General features: G+C 38.7%; 1 protein-coding gene across 5 annotated transcripts in view; it reads right to left on the bottom strand.

The window, feature by feature from the left end:
- LOC137861127 (glypican-5-like) overlaps positions 1-15,754 on the bottom strand; it is a 418,126-nt gene that overhangs the window by 191,682 nt on the left and 210,690 nt on the right. The window contains exon 7 of one of the 5 annotated variants that reach the window (XM_068692226.1): positions 5,984-9,714. The exons of the other annotated variants lie outside the window; for them this stretch is intronic. Within the exon in view, the coding sequence (XP_068548327.1) occupies positions 9,603-9,714 (112 nt within the window). The 3' untranslated portion in view covers positions 5,984-9,602. Of the gene's footprint in view, positions 1-5,983; positions 9,715-15,754 lie in introns of those variants that run through there. 5 annotated transcript variants of the gene reach the window in all.

Below are 15,754 nucleotides of genomic sequence, written 5' to 3'. Positions count from 1 at the left end.
GAGGAAGGAGACAAAGTGAAGGTTGGAAGCAGAAAAGACATTGACTACCATGTTCTCTCTCTCATGTACACAGTGAAACTACCTTCTAAGCAGGTAGCTGTGCAGTCGTGGAGAGGTGTTGAGCAGTTGGCTTTATGGCATTAGGGTAATAGCCACTCTGCCTCCTCCAAGACAGACTTCAGGCAGCTGACCAGTTGGAGCACTCTGATTTACATTATTGACTTCAGTGTTGTCACTCCTCACTTGAGACTTGATTCTGTACCACTGTGCTGAAGAACTTGACTGTAGACGGGTACCAATTAGTCATACAGCATCATTTTTCTGGCCTATTTGTCTTTAGCAACATCAACACTAATAGCACCCTGAAGATTAACTCAGTGAAGAAATGTTAATGACCATCCTTTGGTCTACAAATAGATGTACTCCTAGAATCTGTGGGGTTTAGTAAATTGCTGTGTTTCAAAAGGACAAAGTAACTACATGCAAATGTCAGAGTAACAGTTTACAAGAAAGACACTGAAGTGGCTGAGCAAGGGAGGCCTAAGGTGCCACGTGAGCAATTCTTAATCCTGAATGGATTTTATAATCGTACAATCACCCAGGTTAGAAAAGACCTTTAAGATCATCAGGTCCAACCACCACCCTCATCTACTGAGTTCCATCACTGAACCATGTTTGTTAGCGCTGCAGCCATCTCATGCACACCTACAGGGATGGGGACTCCGTAACTTCCCTGGACAGCCTGTTCCAATACTTGACTACACTCTCCAAGAAGAAATTCTTCCATACATCCAATCTAAACCTCCCCTGATACAACTTGAGACTGTTCCCTTGCATCCCATGACTTGCCACCTCAGAAAAGAGACCAACACCCACCTCACTGCAACCTCCTTTCGGGCAGTTGTAGAGAGTGATGAGGAACACAGATAAAGCAATTCCCGTTTGTATGCAAGTCTAACCTTGGCCTTTCCCAACATGAAATCCTGCATGAATCCACTTTTCAAACCACATCTAAAATTGAGAATTGCACAGGGAAGTGAAATAGAGATTCAATAAAAGTGGTAGCTTCTTCCACTTTTAACAGTTTAAGAAATTTTTAATTTTCTTGTAGATTAAAAATAATTCTTTTATACATTAACATCGAGTATTTTTTCTTCATGAACAAGCAGTTAATTAAGTGCCTTGCATGAGTGCTGAAATGTTCAAGAGTTTGTGAGCATGTGAAAGTGTCTCTTTAAGGAATTCACAGTATACAGACTCTAACAACAACGTATTGGACTTAGAAGCTAGCAAAGACATCCATGCAAAGGCGTAAGTATCTTTTAATCCAAGCTCAATGTTAGCATTGCGCTCGAAAGAACAGCCAAACCAATAGGCTGTGTCTGGAATTAATTTATTCAACGGAAATTTGCTGATTGGCAGTAAACAGGACAAAGTTGACAGCCAAGCATTTTCTGGGGCTCTTTCAAAGAAATTATCCAGGACTTGGTTAAGAGCCTCCCCAAGGCAGTGGTCTGTCACTGCTGATTGCTTTATCAAAATGATCCTGCTTCTTTGGGTAGAATGAATTGGATTAATCTTTATGTTTGGTAAATGTTCCTCACGACTTTTTTCAGCATGGCATGCCACGTTCATTTGTACCTTCTGACAGACTTCACATATGGTGAGTCTTAATTCTTCAATGTTGATCTTAATTCTTAATTGCCACAATTCTTAATTGCCATAACTCTTTGTAGGCCAGTAACAAATCAATAAGCATCAGACAGCAACACAGCGCTCACTTGTCAACTCTATCAATGCTGTCTTTCGCTATCTACCTGCAAATGCCTTTGTGGGCTGCCTTCTAGAATTTCTAAGGCTACAAAGCTCTAACACAAACAGTTCCCACTGTCAGCTCTGAAAGCAGAGGAAAGTGTTATTTCACAGGCGTGAGGAAATAACATTCATGCCTAGTACTTTCTCCTACCCAATGCAGAGCTTCATTGTTATTTCTTCTTACCACATATGAGAAAGTGGGGGGAAAAAAGTTCTAGTAATAAAAGGAGAAAAAATATATTTTTTTCTAATCTAGAAAAAAAAAAAAAAAAAAAAAAAAAACAGAAACCCACACAGACCTGTAAATAACTTTGAAGGTAATTTGCATGCAAAGCTAACAGCACTTCTGCTTGAGCTGCTCCATACAGCTCCAGACTTACTCAAAAAACAAGCTAGGAAGCCCCAGAGCACAACAGTAGAGAAGTTCTTTTTTAATACTTCTGTCATCCCTTACTTTACTGAAAAGTAATAAATCTTCTGAAGGAAAGAAGTACCTGCTGGTATCATTAAGAGACTTAAACATGGCAAGATAAAACTCCCTGAAGTCAAAGCAGCTATTTGTGTCAAGGAAAACAATACAGTAATTTATATTTCCACTCCCAAGTTTTATGTTACTGCAGAAAATTTGATCCTTTAACAATTAATCATAAATCAAAACACTGACAAGATGGTGGGCTCCTACTCCTTTGAGAGAAGTGGAATGTATATCAAGAAGCAAAAATAAGAGCCTGCTTGCCAATGTGTCAGATGAAAGCTGTGTTAAGGGATCACTATTTTCTACTACAACAGCAATATGGAATTTCTGATTCAGCATTAAGCTAATGAACTGAATGGCCAAGCTTCAAAACCCCCAGATTCCATTTGAGGTGAGCTGCTCTTTTAGAATATTTAACAAACTCAAAATGCAATTCAGTAAGCACAGCTCACAGAAACTCTTAGATTGAAGCCTTTGTTTTACAGGAGTGTCAAGGGAGGAGAATGGAGAAGGCTATGGATAAAAAGGGAAACAAAGCACTTGTAACTCCAAGGGGACACCAAAAATACAAGACGTGACTTTTCACATGAAAGGTAGGCAAGTGCATTCATTTAATTGGTTATCACTCTTACAACAGCCAAAGCTGCAAAATACTGGCACCTTCAGACAAATTCTGAAACAATTCACACTGAGAACACAGCAAACAAGAAAAAGCTGTTATGAATTAGAACATGCCTGTTCACATCAGGGGCAGGAACAATCGATTTTTGTATGAAGTATTTAGCTGCGACTGCCTCACACTGGGTATTCACCTAGACTGACTGACTGACAAAAAGATTGCATGTCCTCTGCCCTTATTTTTATGGAAGAAAGTTACCTAGTCAAAGATGGAAATGCTGTTCCAAATATAGGCAACTAATTATTGTAAGAACCTTTCCAGGTGAAGAATGTTGCGTACATCCTGGATTAAAACCAGTCTCAATCATAGATTATATTAGATTACAAGTCTATGATGGGAATAAAGTGGGTAAAAGCAATCTAAACTTCTTAACTAGCCTTCCAAACATCTCCCACCAGTAAATGGTTTCTTGTACATTCACACGATTCAGGTTGAATACTTAAAGCTAAACACACATCTAGCTTCAGTATGAAATATTGCCGGCTGCCTTATTTCCACATCATTTTCATACCTAGTGACTCTGGTGGGATTGCTGAACTGCTATAAAGGTAAGAAGTACAAGACTGATGTGTAATCTTTTTCTTTCCAGTGGGATTTTTGTAGACAGCTCTTCTTACAGATGCTCACAAAACAAACTATAATTTCACTGTTTCTGTGCACAAGGAATAAGAAATCCTTATTACCATTTCTGTAGGGAATGCAATTAAAAACTGAGCCTGTGCTCACTTTAAGGAACTACTTACTATATTAGCTTTCAATTTGTTATTCCTAAACAATTTCTCCCCTAACGAGGAGATGTATTTGAGTGCACATTAGAAATTTCAGTGTAATTCAGTTATATCTACCCAATATTTACCCTTAAAAAAAAAAAAAGTCTATAGATAAAAGCCCAGCCATGAGCAATTAAGAGATGCAGCCAATTCCCCACGGCTGTACAATCTCTCATCACTCTGCTCAAATTATACCATTCAGCCAACTTTAAATTTTCATCTCTGCTCTCCTCGGTAATAGAATATATTGCTGGCTGCAACTTAGGATATAACTGATTATTCAGTGTGCAGTAAGGGTTTCAAAAATGTACTATCATCCATTAAATTCTTCTCATGGTTTAAATATTGGAATAGAAAATTACTGGTGGATGCTAGGATAATTTTTAATGAAAAGAAGCAAAACAAATATATATATATGACAATAACAAGACAGTATTTTAAAAACATAAAATGGCTTAAAGGTTTTTTGTTTGTTTTTGTTTTTTTTCCTCTTCTCCTGAACTATCTGAAGAATTAGGTCATTTGGGCCAAAGAAGAACTACAGTTACAACAGGCATTAATGAACTCAGAAGAGGAAACCAGCTTTAGTCTTGATGTGGAACTGTTACAAAACAGACTTGTTCCACAGTAGGACAGAATATAATATGGCTGGAGTCTCTGAAGTGTGTTTTCTTTAGTAATTCAATTAAAGCAAGACTTCTACCTGAAATTCTGTTTTACGGTTTCCAATTGAAAAAAGCTTCAAGTCACTAATCTTACTAAAGAGGAACACCAGAACATTTGATGCAAGTTTTCCTCTACATCTTTCAGAGCCAGAGTTACTCTAGCAGTTGGGAGATGTATGCAGCAATGGCTGAAGACAAGCCTGATATTTCCAGGTGTGAACAGCCTTTATAATACTTTTTGTAAAAGATACTAATTTTGTTTGCCACTCTTTTTTCTACCGAACTCCTTCTGTGGCTTTACACAGTGCTAAAGGAACCCCTCCCATCTGACTTAAATCCATGTTGCTATATTATTACTATTACCAATAAACATTCAAGGGAGAAAGACCGGGGAGAGCAAGAGTTCCAGTGCCCTTTGCCCGTGTCCTTTAATTGGAATAGTCACAGTCTCTCATCATAATACTTAGTGACATTTCTTTCCTTCTGATTTGGAAACCTTCACTTTTTTAAACTGATTGTGCACAAATATCTGCATAACCTGCAAGTTAAGCTTTTCACGCTGCTTTTTGAATAGCAAGCAATCATGGAAGCCAGAAGATAGCAATAAATGAAGTTTAGTTTTATTGCCTAGGAAAATAAGATGCACATTTCAAGCAGTGGCAATTACACATATTTGTGGAAAAAGACTGCTCTAATTTGGAATGTGGTTCAAGTTTAGAATGTACTTTGCAGCTTTATAACCATTTTACAAGTCTGTTTTGGATGTTTAAAATAAGGGTGTCTTTAATATGATTAGCCCTGAAGAGGCAACTCCTATTAGATTGAAAATGATTATGAGAAATTTATTACTGAGCTTCATATGCTTAAAACAAAGTTCTCTCATTTACTGGACTCAACCATCTGAACTTCTTAAGAACTGAGGTCTGACCTTATAATCATTTGACTCTTTGCAAATGGGTTGGACCTACCTATGCAAGCCTTGGCATGAGATGAGCCCCATAATCTTTTTCTCTCTCCTTGGATTAATACTGGAAAGGAAATGCACTTCTGCACCATATCGAATCAGCTTGTGGAACTCCTTGTCACTGAGGACAAGAGCTTAGGAAGGCTCAGAGTAGGATGACATATTTAAGTGGAAATGGAAATCTGGAGTCAGTAATATATCTGAAAAACCAAACATGAGTGGTGCAGGCACCCTGGTGCTACACTCATCAGGAAGAGCCTCCCTACACACAGCTCTGTTACCACCCCCAGGCATACATGGTGCACGTCTCAACCTTGGCACTGGATTCACCAGATAAATTTGGATTTAACAATGGCTGTATTTTTGAGCAGACATGCATTTAAACACAAAGAATAAAGCTCTGATTTGTACAAGAGAGTTCATTGGCCTCTGTGCTGTTAAAATATAATCAATTATTTGTAAATGGAAAGTATGCTTTTCATAGTTTTCTAACCTGAAAATACACTTAATCTTTTCACCGCAATATAAATATATTCCTTCCCCTACTTTTCTTGAAAATAACTGTAAATCAAACACTTTCAGAAAAGTCACAGAAATGTCAAACCATGCAACTGCTCTGGATGGACTCACTGTCATGTTCAGTTTATTCAGAAGAAGATTAAATTGCAACAAAAAACAGAAAACATTTAAGAATTTTGCGTCATTTGGCATACATGCAAGCAAAGGAAAAGGCATGCCATACATCTGCTTCTTGTCGTGATTCAAGCCAAAATGCATGTGACAATTGCTTTGCTTTTCATTGCCATGCATACCATAAAATTCAGAGCCTCTCCCTCCTATTATGGACATAATAGTTTCCAATCTGCTCATGAATGTCAACTGTGAGGTAAAATTCCTTGTTAACCAACAATTACTTATGAACTGCTAGGTAAAGCAGAGGACTGGTTTCCTCTGATGAGCCCTGTGGAAGGGTCATGACAGGCGTGCAACATAATGCACAGAAGTTGCTAAAAGCCTTCTACAAGTTTGGGTGATTCTGCAAATAATGAGCAGAAAGAACATTTAAACTTGCTCAGCTTTCAGGCAAGACTGCATGTCGGTCAGGAGATCTGAAGGAGAAGAGTGTAAGCCCGGTGGATTTTAGGATCAGATGGGCAAAGAACATCAGTGGTTGGTGGTGGTGCGGTTTGTTTTCTTTTGTATTACCAGACTACCTTACTTCAAATGACTGATTACCGCATTTCCTGAATTTGTGAGGTACTCAAGGAAAAGGAAAATGTGAGGTCAGTCCTCTCTGCATTAAGCCTGATGCCATTTCTGGCACCTCTGATGTCACACCAGGAACTCATTGTCCAAAGCTGTTCACCAGATAGATATTCCACCTCGACACCAAAATACTTTTTGCCAAGAAACTTTCAGAGCACTTTCAGCACTATCAGAAAAAAATTTCCAAGAAACCAATGTCTTTGAGGTGGAAAAGGTGGTGTCAAAAACGTCAGTACAGAGGTAGCGTGGAGACAAAACAAAGCCCTTTCACACTGCTAGCAGGCCTGTCCCCTCTGCCCTGCCTGGTGCTGTCACCACTGGCAGGCACATGGCAGAGCTAAAGTGTAAGGAGAGAAGCCAAGGCAGATGGCTCCCTGCCAGCCCAGGGACAGGCGATATGCTCCTGCTATGCCTGTGCCACAGGAGGACAGCAGCTTAGCAAAATCCAACTCCATTCCAGCAATGCATCCACACGGGGGCACAGGCCCTGAGCAGGAGGGGACGGGCTGCACTGCTCCCTCTTCCTCCTCCAGCTTCACACTTGTGCTGGCCCAGAGGAAAAAGCTATTCCACCATCAGCCTCATTACTGCGTTTGCCCTTTCCACTGAAGGGCTCACTAATTCCAGAAGAGCAGGGACTGTAAAGACCAACATTATTGCAAGAAATCTTAACTATCTGTAACAATTTATATCCCATCTCGATTTAACAGTATGTAATATTTCTTCACCAACAACCAGGCGACCTATGAGCATTATTACCAAGTCTTCCACTGCAACTACTATCTCATATGCTTTAACAGTAAGAAAACTGATAAATCAGTCATCGTGGTTTTGGCATTGGGGTAGTCTTATGAGCAGCCTTAGGGGCTGACAAACCACGAAAGCCCATCTTTTAACAATTACGGAATGGCAGCATTATGCATCAAATGAGGCATTCAGTCTACATTCGAGTTCAGCCTCCAGAATAAGCTACCCACAACCTCTAAATGCAATCTAAATTCAACAAATTTGTGTACATAATGTGAGCACACAGGGCTCCTGGGTTGCACGTAACCCACCAGCCTTTACAAAGGTCCCAGGGCCTCACAAGGGATGGTGGCAGCAGCACTGCAGCAGTTTGCCACAAGCCCTGCCTTTCAGCTCCCATCTCCTTACCTCTCCTCCCATCCCTTTGCTGAGACCAGCCCTCCTACCCCAGGCTGCTGCTTCCCCTGTGCTTCTCACCAACTGCATCCTCCTTGCTTCTGTCCCTGATTGCCTTCCATATGGTAAAGCCTGATCTTGACACTAAACAAATCAACACACAAGCATGATGAAGTCCATTCTAACATTTTAAGTCTTTCACAGCTGATTTTTATGAAAATGAACACTAAACAAATTTGCAGTTGTTTTTTTTTTTCTTTTTTTTTTGGCCTAGACCAACCAAAAAGGTATATTTTTATTCTTGTTTGCTCCAAGCCATCCTTGACTGTAGCCCAAGAAATTGGAAAAGCATTAGAACAGTCTCCCTGCCAAATCTTCTGGAAACTCAGCTTTCACTTTAACCATAACCCTGAAAGATATGTTAAAAAAAAATAAATAAAATAAAAATAAACTAAAATAAAAAATAAACACAAGCTTGATAGCACCAGACAGATATTCTGGCTTCCCAAACACAGGTAGAATGCATTGCTCACCCTGGAAGAGCCCAGACAATTAGACTTTAAGGTAAGACACTCCTGAAGACAGGAAGGCTCCTTAAAGTTGCTATTCACAAATACAACTCTTGATTTCAATCTTTGTTGCACCTGACGTCTGCCCAGCTGGGCTAATGAGGTCGTCTATCCAAAGAAATAAATCAACATAGCTGTTCTGAAGTGAGCAGCACAACACTGATTTACAGTAACTCTTGTTTTGGACAGAAAAACAACAGAAAATAAACTGTAGCTTTGAGAGCTAAGTAATTCCACGGGTGCAATACAGAAAACAACTATTGCGTTATGCTATAAAGATTTATCCAATATTTCATTTGCACTGAAAGATTCATGCATTGCTTTCCAGCTCACAAAAATATGATTCATTTCAAACTCTGCTGATAAAATATTTAAACCAGGTGGTAGTATTCTACAAGCAGACAGGCAGATGGACAAAGTGATGTTTTGACACAGCTTAGAAAATTAGTAAATACTGAACAACCTAGAACAAAAATCTGCTTTGATATTTCTTGTTCTCCAAGTCTTTACTTGCTTTCACATTCACAGATGAGATATTTCCAGCATAAAAATAATCAAAACAGAATGAGTTACAGCATAACATTTGTAACTTCTTAAAACATGTCCAATAAAGTTTTAATAGATCTTTCTTTGGAACTGTTTTCTTCTGAAAGCTGTGATTTGACACTTTAAAGAGTTACCCATTTCTTTCTCTCTCTCTCCCTCATCGGACCTGAACTAAACATGCAAAATGAAGAAACAAACCCCTAAAACTTTAAAACACAAGAGAATGTTATGTTCTCATTCAGTCTTTCTAAATTTGTGACCTATTTCTGTGTAAGAAAAATACTATGTTGATTATTGACTACCACAAAATAATGCCTTAACGTATTTGTGTTACCTCTGACTGGGGACATGGGTATTTCACTTGCGTGCAACCACCACCCTCAATCTTTCTTTGTTACCCATGAAGCTCAAAAGAAGTGTGACATATAACTACGCCCTTTTGCAGAAGCAATAAAACCATAACCAACTGTACTTGAAAGACATGAGAAGTATTTACACGCAGCTGTGCAGAAGTTCAAGGGTGTGCAAGGATGGCTTGTGAACAGATTAAGCATTGGTTCAGCATTGTGTACATATATATGAAAATCTGAACAAAGGGTTTTAGTGTGGAGCACAGAGTTAGGCTGTTTCTTGGTACACAACACCCTTATGTAGCCAGGGAATCGAGCCTACATTGTGGTTGCTGTTCTGCAGAGTAGAGCTGATTCCACTCAACTGAAGAGAAGCAGATGTGGTCTCCTGCTCTTACTGGTGGTGTTCAGTTGTCCTTCTAATAAACTAATACAGAAGTTTTCAGGTGTAAAGTATTTTTCTGCTTTGTCTCTGGAACCTACAATAGTAATCATTAATAGAAAATGCCAGGAATTTTAATTAAAAAGAAACAGAGAACAGTTTTTGGTCTGGAATTTAATATTAGTATATAGTTTGCAATCCAAGATTGCAGTACTCTCTGCCTGTACATATGAGCCTTCAGGTTAAACGTGCTATAATAGAAAACTGTTCTAATTAAAATTAATTAACTAATTTCTGGTAACTTAATAAATTGAACTGATTCCCCTGCTGAGGGAATATATGTGATAACATCAGAGTCCTCTCAGGTTTACTCACTGCTTGAAAACACTATTTCTACTATTCCAAAACAAATACAAAACCCTACAGATTAAATGTAAATTGTAATTTTCTACAAGTATTACTCTTCAAATCCTACAGGTCACTCACGAATAGGTCTGCTAATGTGAGGCAATGTCTCCATTAACTGAGCAGGTCTTAAGTAGAAACCCCATGATTTTCTACAATGAACACACCAGACTAAGAAAAGAGACCAACATAACATGAAAAAAAAAAATCACAAAAGAAGCAATTGCACAGGCCAAACGTTTCTAGCAGTATTTTTCTAACTTCTCTCTGTTCTAACTTTTCATTTTCTAGTATAAGCAAGCTGGAAAATATAAATGAATGCCAAGGTTTACTGAAAGCATACTTGACTCTGCTGCAAATGGCCCTAAGATGTTGCTGACAACAATAACAATGTTGAAATAATATTGAGAATACATGTTGAAAGCATGTGTTCTCCAACCAGATGACAACTTTTATATACTCTGGAAGCAAAGAGCATAATGGGTTTTGATAAAAGAAGGGAAATTAAGAAAAGTTAAACAAAGAAAATACAAAAGTTGTGTGAGTAAATGTTTTTAAAAGGTATTTTTTCCTAAATACACAAGGGAATTGTCAATGGTAGTAAGACAGTCTGCTTATATGGCACATGACAAAGGTATCTGAAAACACCTCAAATGATCAGGACAAAATGCCACATTGAAGCAGGTTCTGAAAACCCTGTTGGAACTGAAGTCAGTCATCTTATGCTTGTTTGCTCACAAAGACAGAAAAATAAGAGGCGCCTTGCTTACCTGAAAGCTAATATATGGAATGCAAACAATAATCTCTTTTTTAAAGTAAAATACCCGATATAGCTGGGGAAATGTTTGAGGACTTTTTTGGATTCAAGCAAAAAAGAAACATAAGATTTTTTTCTATTTCCCTACATCTTCTAGTCCTCAAAATACTCTGTTTAAACATTCTCTTTCACATACAGCAAAAAGGGTATAAATAAGGAAATAGATATAAAGGAAAGACAATTCCTCAGTTATTACTTAGCCAGAAGAGAGGACTCCTCTTAAATTACAAGAACAGCAGTCATGTGGCAGGGTGGGATGAAGCAAGTGCAAAAATTGAGGTTGGCCTCTTGTTTACAAGAGGAGGCATTTCTGTCAGCCAGCACGGCCCCCTGAAGAGCTGAATCACCCACTTAAACTGCCTGACTGCTGACAACACAGGGAGACTGAGGCCAACAGGCCCCTAAATCACTTGCCTCAGTCAAGCAGCTAAAATTACGAGAGGGTAATCAAGGCTACATCCAGGATGGAGGAGCTCTGCTAAAGCGTTTTGGATAGGAAACCTGGTCTTGCACAGCAAAAAAAATGTCAGCAGTAATCCCTTCCCTGTTGCTGAAATATTCCATGTGGGTGACATTTTAAACCTCTTCAGAAGAAGCAAACAGCTCAAAGCACCAGGATAAATGCACTTGACAGCTATGTCCATTCCCTCAGTCAGGGCCAAAATGATTGCGACCACTGGAAAAAAAAAATCTTTGCTGAAGAAACGAGGAGACGGTCACAGAAGTGGTCCCAATTCTGCTCTTATGGTTGTGTACAGGCAATATCTATGTCATCCATACCTATCGACATGTCAGGAGCTGCCAGTGCTTCTTGGCAACAACACAGCCCGTGGAGGGCAGAACTGGGGCCTGCTGCTCAAGATGAGCTCTGACAGCGAAGGGATTTCTTTTCCAGAGCCTGAGCAATGGGGCATGTAGTACTAGTCTGTCAAAATGAAAAAGTGCGTTTGAGTGAGAACAGAACCAGGAAGATGATGGCTCTAACAAGGTAAAGAGATGAGTTAGGGCCGAGTTGCTACAGTGACACTGCTGCTTTCCCAGTGCAAGGCTCAGCCGCAGGAAGGTGCAATTGAGATGAACAGCAGAGGCTGGCAGAGGCTTTGCTGGCTGGAGGTTATGAGAAGCAGAGGAAATGCTCATCCCTTGCTCACCAGCAGAGCCCCAGAAGCTTGAGGCATGGCGTTACTCCTCCTGAGACCAAGGAGATCAAGAGCTGCAGGAGGGCGGCAGGAGTGGGCTTACCAGCTCCTCTGCATCCTAAGTGAGACCCTGCACTTGCACATAAGAAGGATAATTACGTGGCAAAGTTCCTATATGCACAGTGTTCGAAACTCCAGTTTACCCTTTTGATTGGTATAGCCCACAGAAATTCTCATCAGAAGCAAAAATCTGACAGTACTTCCCATCAGATCCTAATTTATTCCTAAAGTACAATTACAGTACAATTTCCCCTTTTGAATCTGGCATATCATTAGTGCCTAATTAGCATGCATAAAAGATTATTGGTAAAGTACAATCTTGCCTGGAGCAATACTGTCATTAAATAGCTTAACCCTGCTATATTCACAAGCATTAATGAAACACCAAGTTGTAATTCAAAAAATAAAATATCCCAGATTTTTTTCAGTATCTTAACAACTGCTATATAGATTTTTCTTTTTTTTTCTTTTCTTTTTTTTTTTTTTTTTAGAGCCAGCTGAAGTTGGTTAAAAACTAGAGATTTTCCACTGCTGCCTTCTTATAATGGAAAATTTTTGCTGTCATCATATGTTATCTTGTCCAAGATGAACTTTTTACCTGGAAAAATGAAGGAAGTTTGTATTTGTAAACTCACAACTCAAATTAACTAAAAGCTAAACACCAACTTTCTGAGGACCACCTATCTGCTTCAGGAACTCTGGACTTCTGCTCTGTTGAGAAGATGGGAGCTGTAGATCGATTTATTTCCAGAGTATCCAATAGGATACTTTAATTTGTCTAAATCTAATGAAAACAATCTTACAAAAAGATGTGTAGCTCATTTTGACAATTCACATCAGGAACTTTTTGCACCACAGAAATTTACACATTTTTTTTCCTCTTCCTAAACCAGCTTTTCAATGTTACTTAAAAAATGCTGTTGATCAATGATCTAAGACAACGGCAGCCCAGTTTCAGTGCAGTTCTGCCTCAATCAAGGGAAAAGCATTAGTATGGATTAAAAGCGTATGGTGGACCTGCAACTTCTATATTTTATAGCTTAGGCCAGCCACTTCAATGAACTTAATACTTTGTGCTCAATTAGAATTTCAACCAAGACTATTTGATTGTGCTACAAAGTGCATCCGTGAGGGAAATCCTCACATTTTCCCATGAAGCTGTTGTTCTCAGAGATGAAGTAACTTGCCCAAGGCTTCACAGCCACTATTGCCAAAACTAAAGTTAGAATCAGCCATTTCTGCCAGAGAAAATTCTTAAACGCTATTTCTTTGGAAATTTTAGGTTCCCTTTTCACAAAAAAAAAAAAAAAAAAGTATGAAATATTATTACTTATCTTTAAGATCTCCCATGGTCTACATAAACACCATTTTTACATTGGTAACTAAGATCAAGCACTCCTGAAATGTCATCTGAGGGTATGAGCCTAGAGCACTTAAAACACCAACCTTAGTGGGACATCCTATATGGGGAAACATCATGTGGAAGGAAATTTCAGATTATTTTACAAAAATATTTAATACTTTGTAGCTTTTCACAGATGCAAGATAAGTAAGCTGTTCACAGAATTTGCTTTCACATGAATGCCATTCAACTTCCAGCACCTCTTCTCTCCTGCCGAACCCCTGGCCAATACTGTCAGAATCAACATTTCCATACATTTGATAGCATTTCCAGCATTTTGCCTAGACTTTTACGCTAAAACTTCTTTACTATAAATGAAGTTCTGATGACCTCCTAGGTCATCAGAAGACAGAAATAGCTTCTCTTTTGCTGAAAGACTCCCATATGGACAGACTCATCCCAGGGGTCTTCTCTAAGACTTCCCACTTTTACTCTCTCTGGGCTTCCTGGTAGGCACGAGTCTGATTTACTCACAATCTTCCAGGAAAGCATGGATACAAAATTTTTGACTAGCTTACACAGTACAGGAGGATACTGAAATGACAGAAAAAAAAATCAATTTCTCTTTTATCAACTGCACCGAGGAAAACTAAAAAACCTACAGAGATAACAAGGAAAAATGTGAAAGGAATATGTATGCATTTTAAATACTGCCGTTTCTTCTATGGAGATTTTTTTTACATAATGAATGTAATAAAATACTAGTTCAAATACTTCCTATCAACAATCTCTTATATTTCATAACCAAGCTCTAAACTCTATGTTTACAACTGTGGAGCACCCCACAGGTGCTAATATCAAATGAAAAATAACAGAAGTTCCTTTTGTGTTAATCTCTTGCAAATTGACACAGCTGAAGCAGAAGAGAACGGCAAACATCCTTCTGTGCTGTTCTTGTGTTACAGTATGTCTAGTATTTGGAGCTTTTCCTAGAGCACTCTGAGAAGTTTTTTAATTACTCCATGCTGGCTCCCCTCTACAGAGTCAGCAGTTACAGAGCAGCAGAGAAGCAGCAAGACTGTTAAAAAATCACTTAATGGAATCTCAGCTGGAAACCCGAACAGTCCATCTTTTGCTAAGCCTATTTTGCTGCCCAGAAATTCTGCCAGTAAAATTACCTATTTCCCTGTGTGTTGACATAAAGAGTATTTTCATATGGAGAGAGAAGTGTTACAAAGCAGCATACATTTCTTCAGAACAATCATAGGCTAGAGTAAGGGATATTGATACTAAGGTTGTTTTATCACATTCCACTCAAGCTCTTGCATAGTCTCTGATCCTCGAGTAAAAAAAAACAACCAACCACCACCCCCAACAAAAAGAACAAAAATGCACTCTAAGTTCCAACACTAGTTCCTAAATCTACAATCCAATTTATTTAAAATTCTACAGTCTTAACAGAAAACCAAACATTTTTATACACATCAATTTGTGACCCTCACGGATGCAACGATATGATAGTAAAGGCATCTGAAGAGATTTACATTGAAGACTTATAAATCATTTTATAAATCATAATTTCATTGACTTTGAAACTACAAGTACTAAGGGATCAACAATCCTCTATGAGGTTGAACACCATTGTTCTAGTTGGAAAGCTAGGGTTTTTACATGATGATCTTCTGTAGGTGTTACTGCTAGTCCTAATAGCATTAATGCATCACTTCTGCAATGGCCAGATGCTATCATGAGATCACACCACTACTTTGTAAAGCACAATATAAGCATGTAGTGAGGAAAAAAGTTCCTGCAGTCAAAGCTTGGGATATGGGAGACATACGAAAATTAAGTGATTTCACTTCAACTACATCTAAATTTGGAATCATACACAGTACAACCAGTCATCCCATCATTTTCATTTGCTTTTTTTTTTTTTTTTTTAGATAAACTGTATTAGTTTAAATCTTGCCTCAAATGATAATACACTCTCTGGGTTGCTTGTCTGTGTCTGGCTCGGGTCAGGAGGCTTTGCTAGGTACAAGCATAAGTGCCTCTGGAGCTGATGAATACTGGGAGTTTATCTATAATGGCACTGAACTTCTGCATGAAATATCTATCACTGTTGTTATGCTTTGAATGGTGCCAAAAGCTTAGAGATTATGATCCATCCAGACCCAGAATACAGACACAAAATTAAGAGCCCATTCCGCTTTTCTTCGCTCTTACAATTTATCCTTCTGGTGACATATGGTTTCCCTTTACAAAGTTTACTGCTGTTTTTCACTAGGATCTCTGTTAGTAAGAAGAACAAGCACCACACACTGGAATGATGCCAAGTAACTAGCGTGCACTTTCACATCTTTATTC

The sequence above is a fragment of the Anas acuta genome, chromosome 9 (assembly GCF_963932015.1).
Source record: "Anas acuta chromosome 9, bAnaAcu1.1, whole genome shotgun sequence".
NCBI lineage: Eukaryota > Metazoa > Chordata > Aves > Anseriformes > Anatidae > Anas > Anas acuta.
The sequence above is the reverse complement of the archived record's forward strand: the minus strand, read 5'-3'. Positions and strand labels throughout refer to the sequence as shown.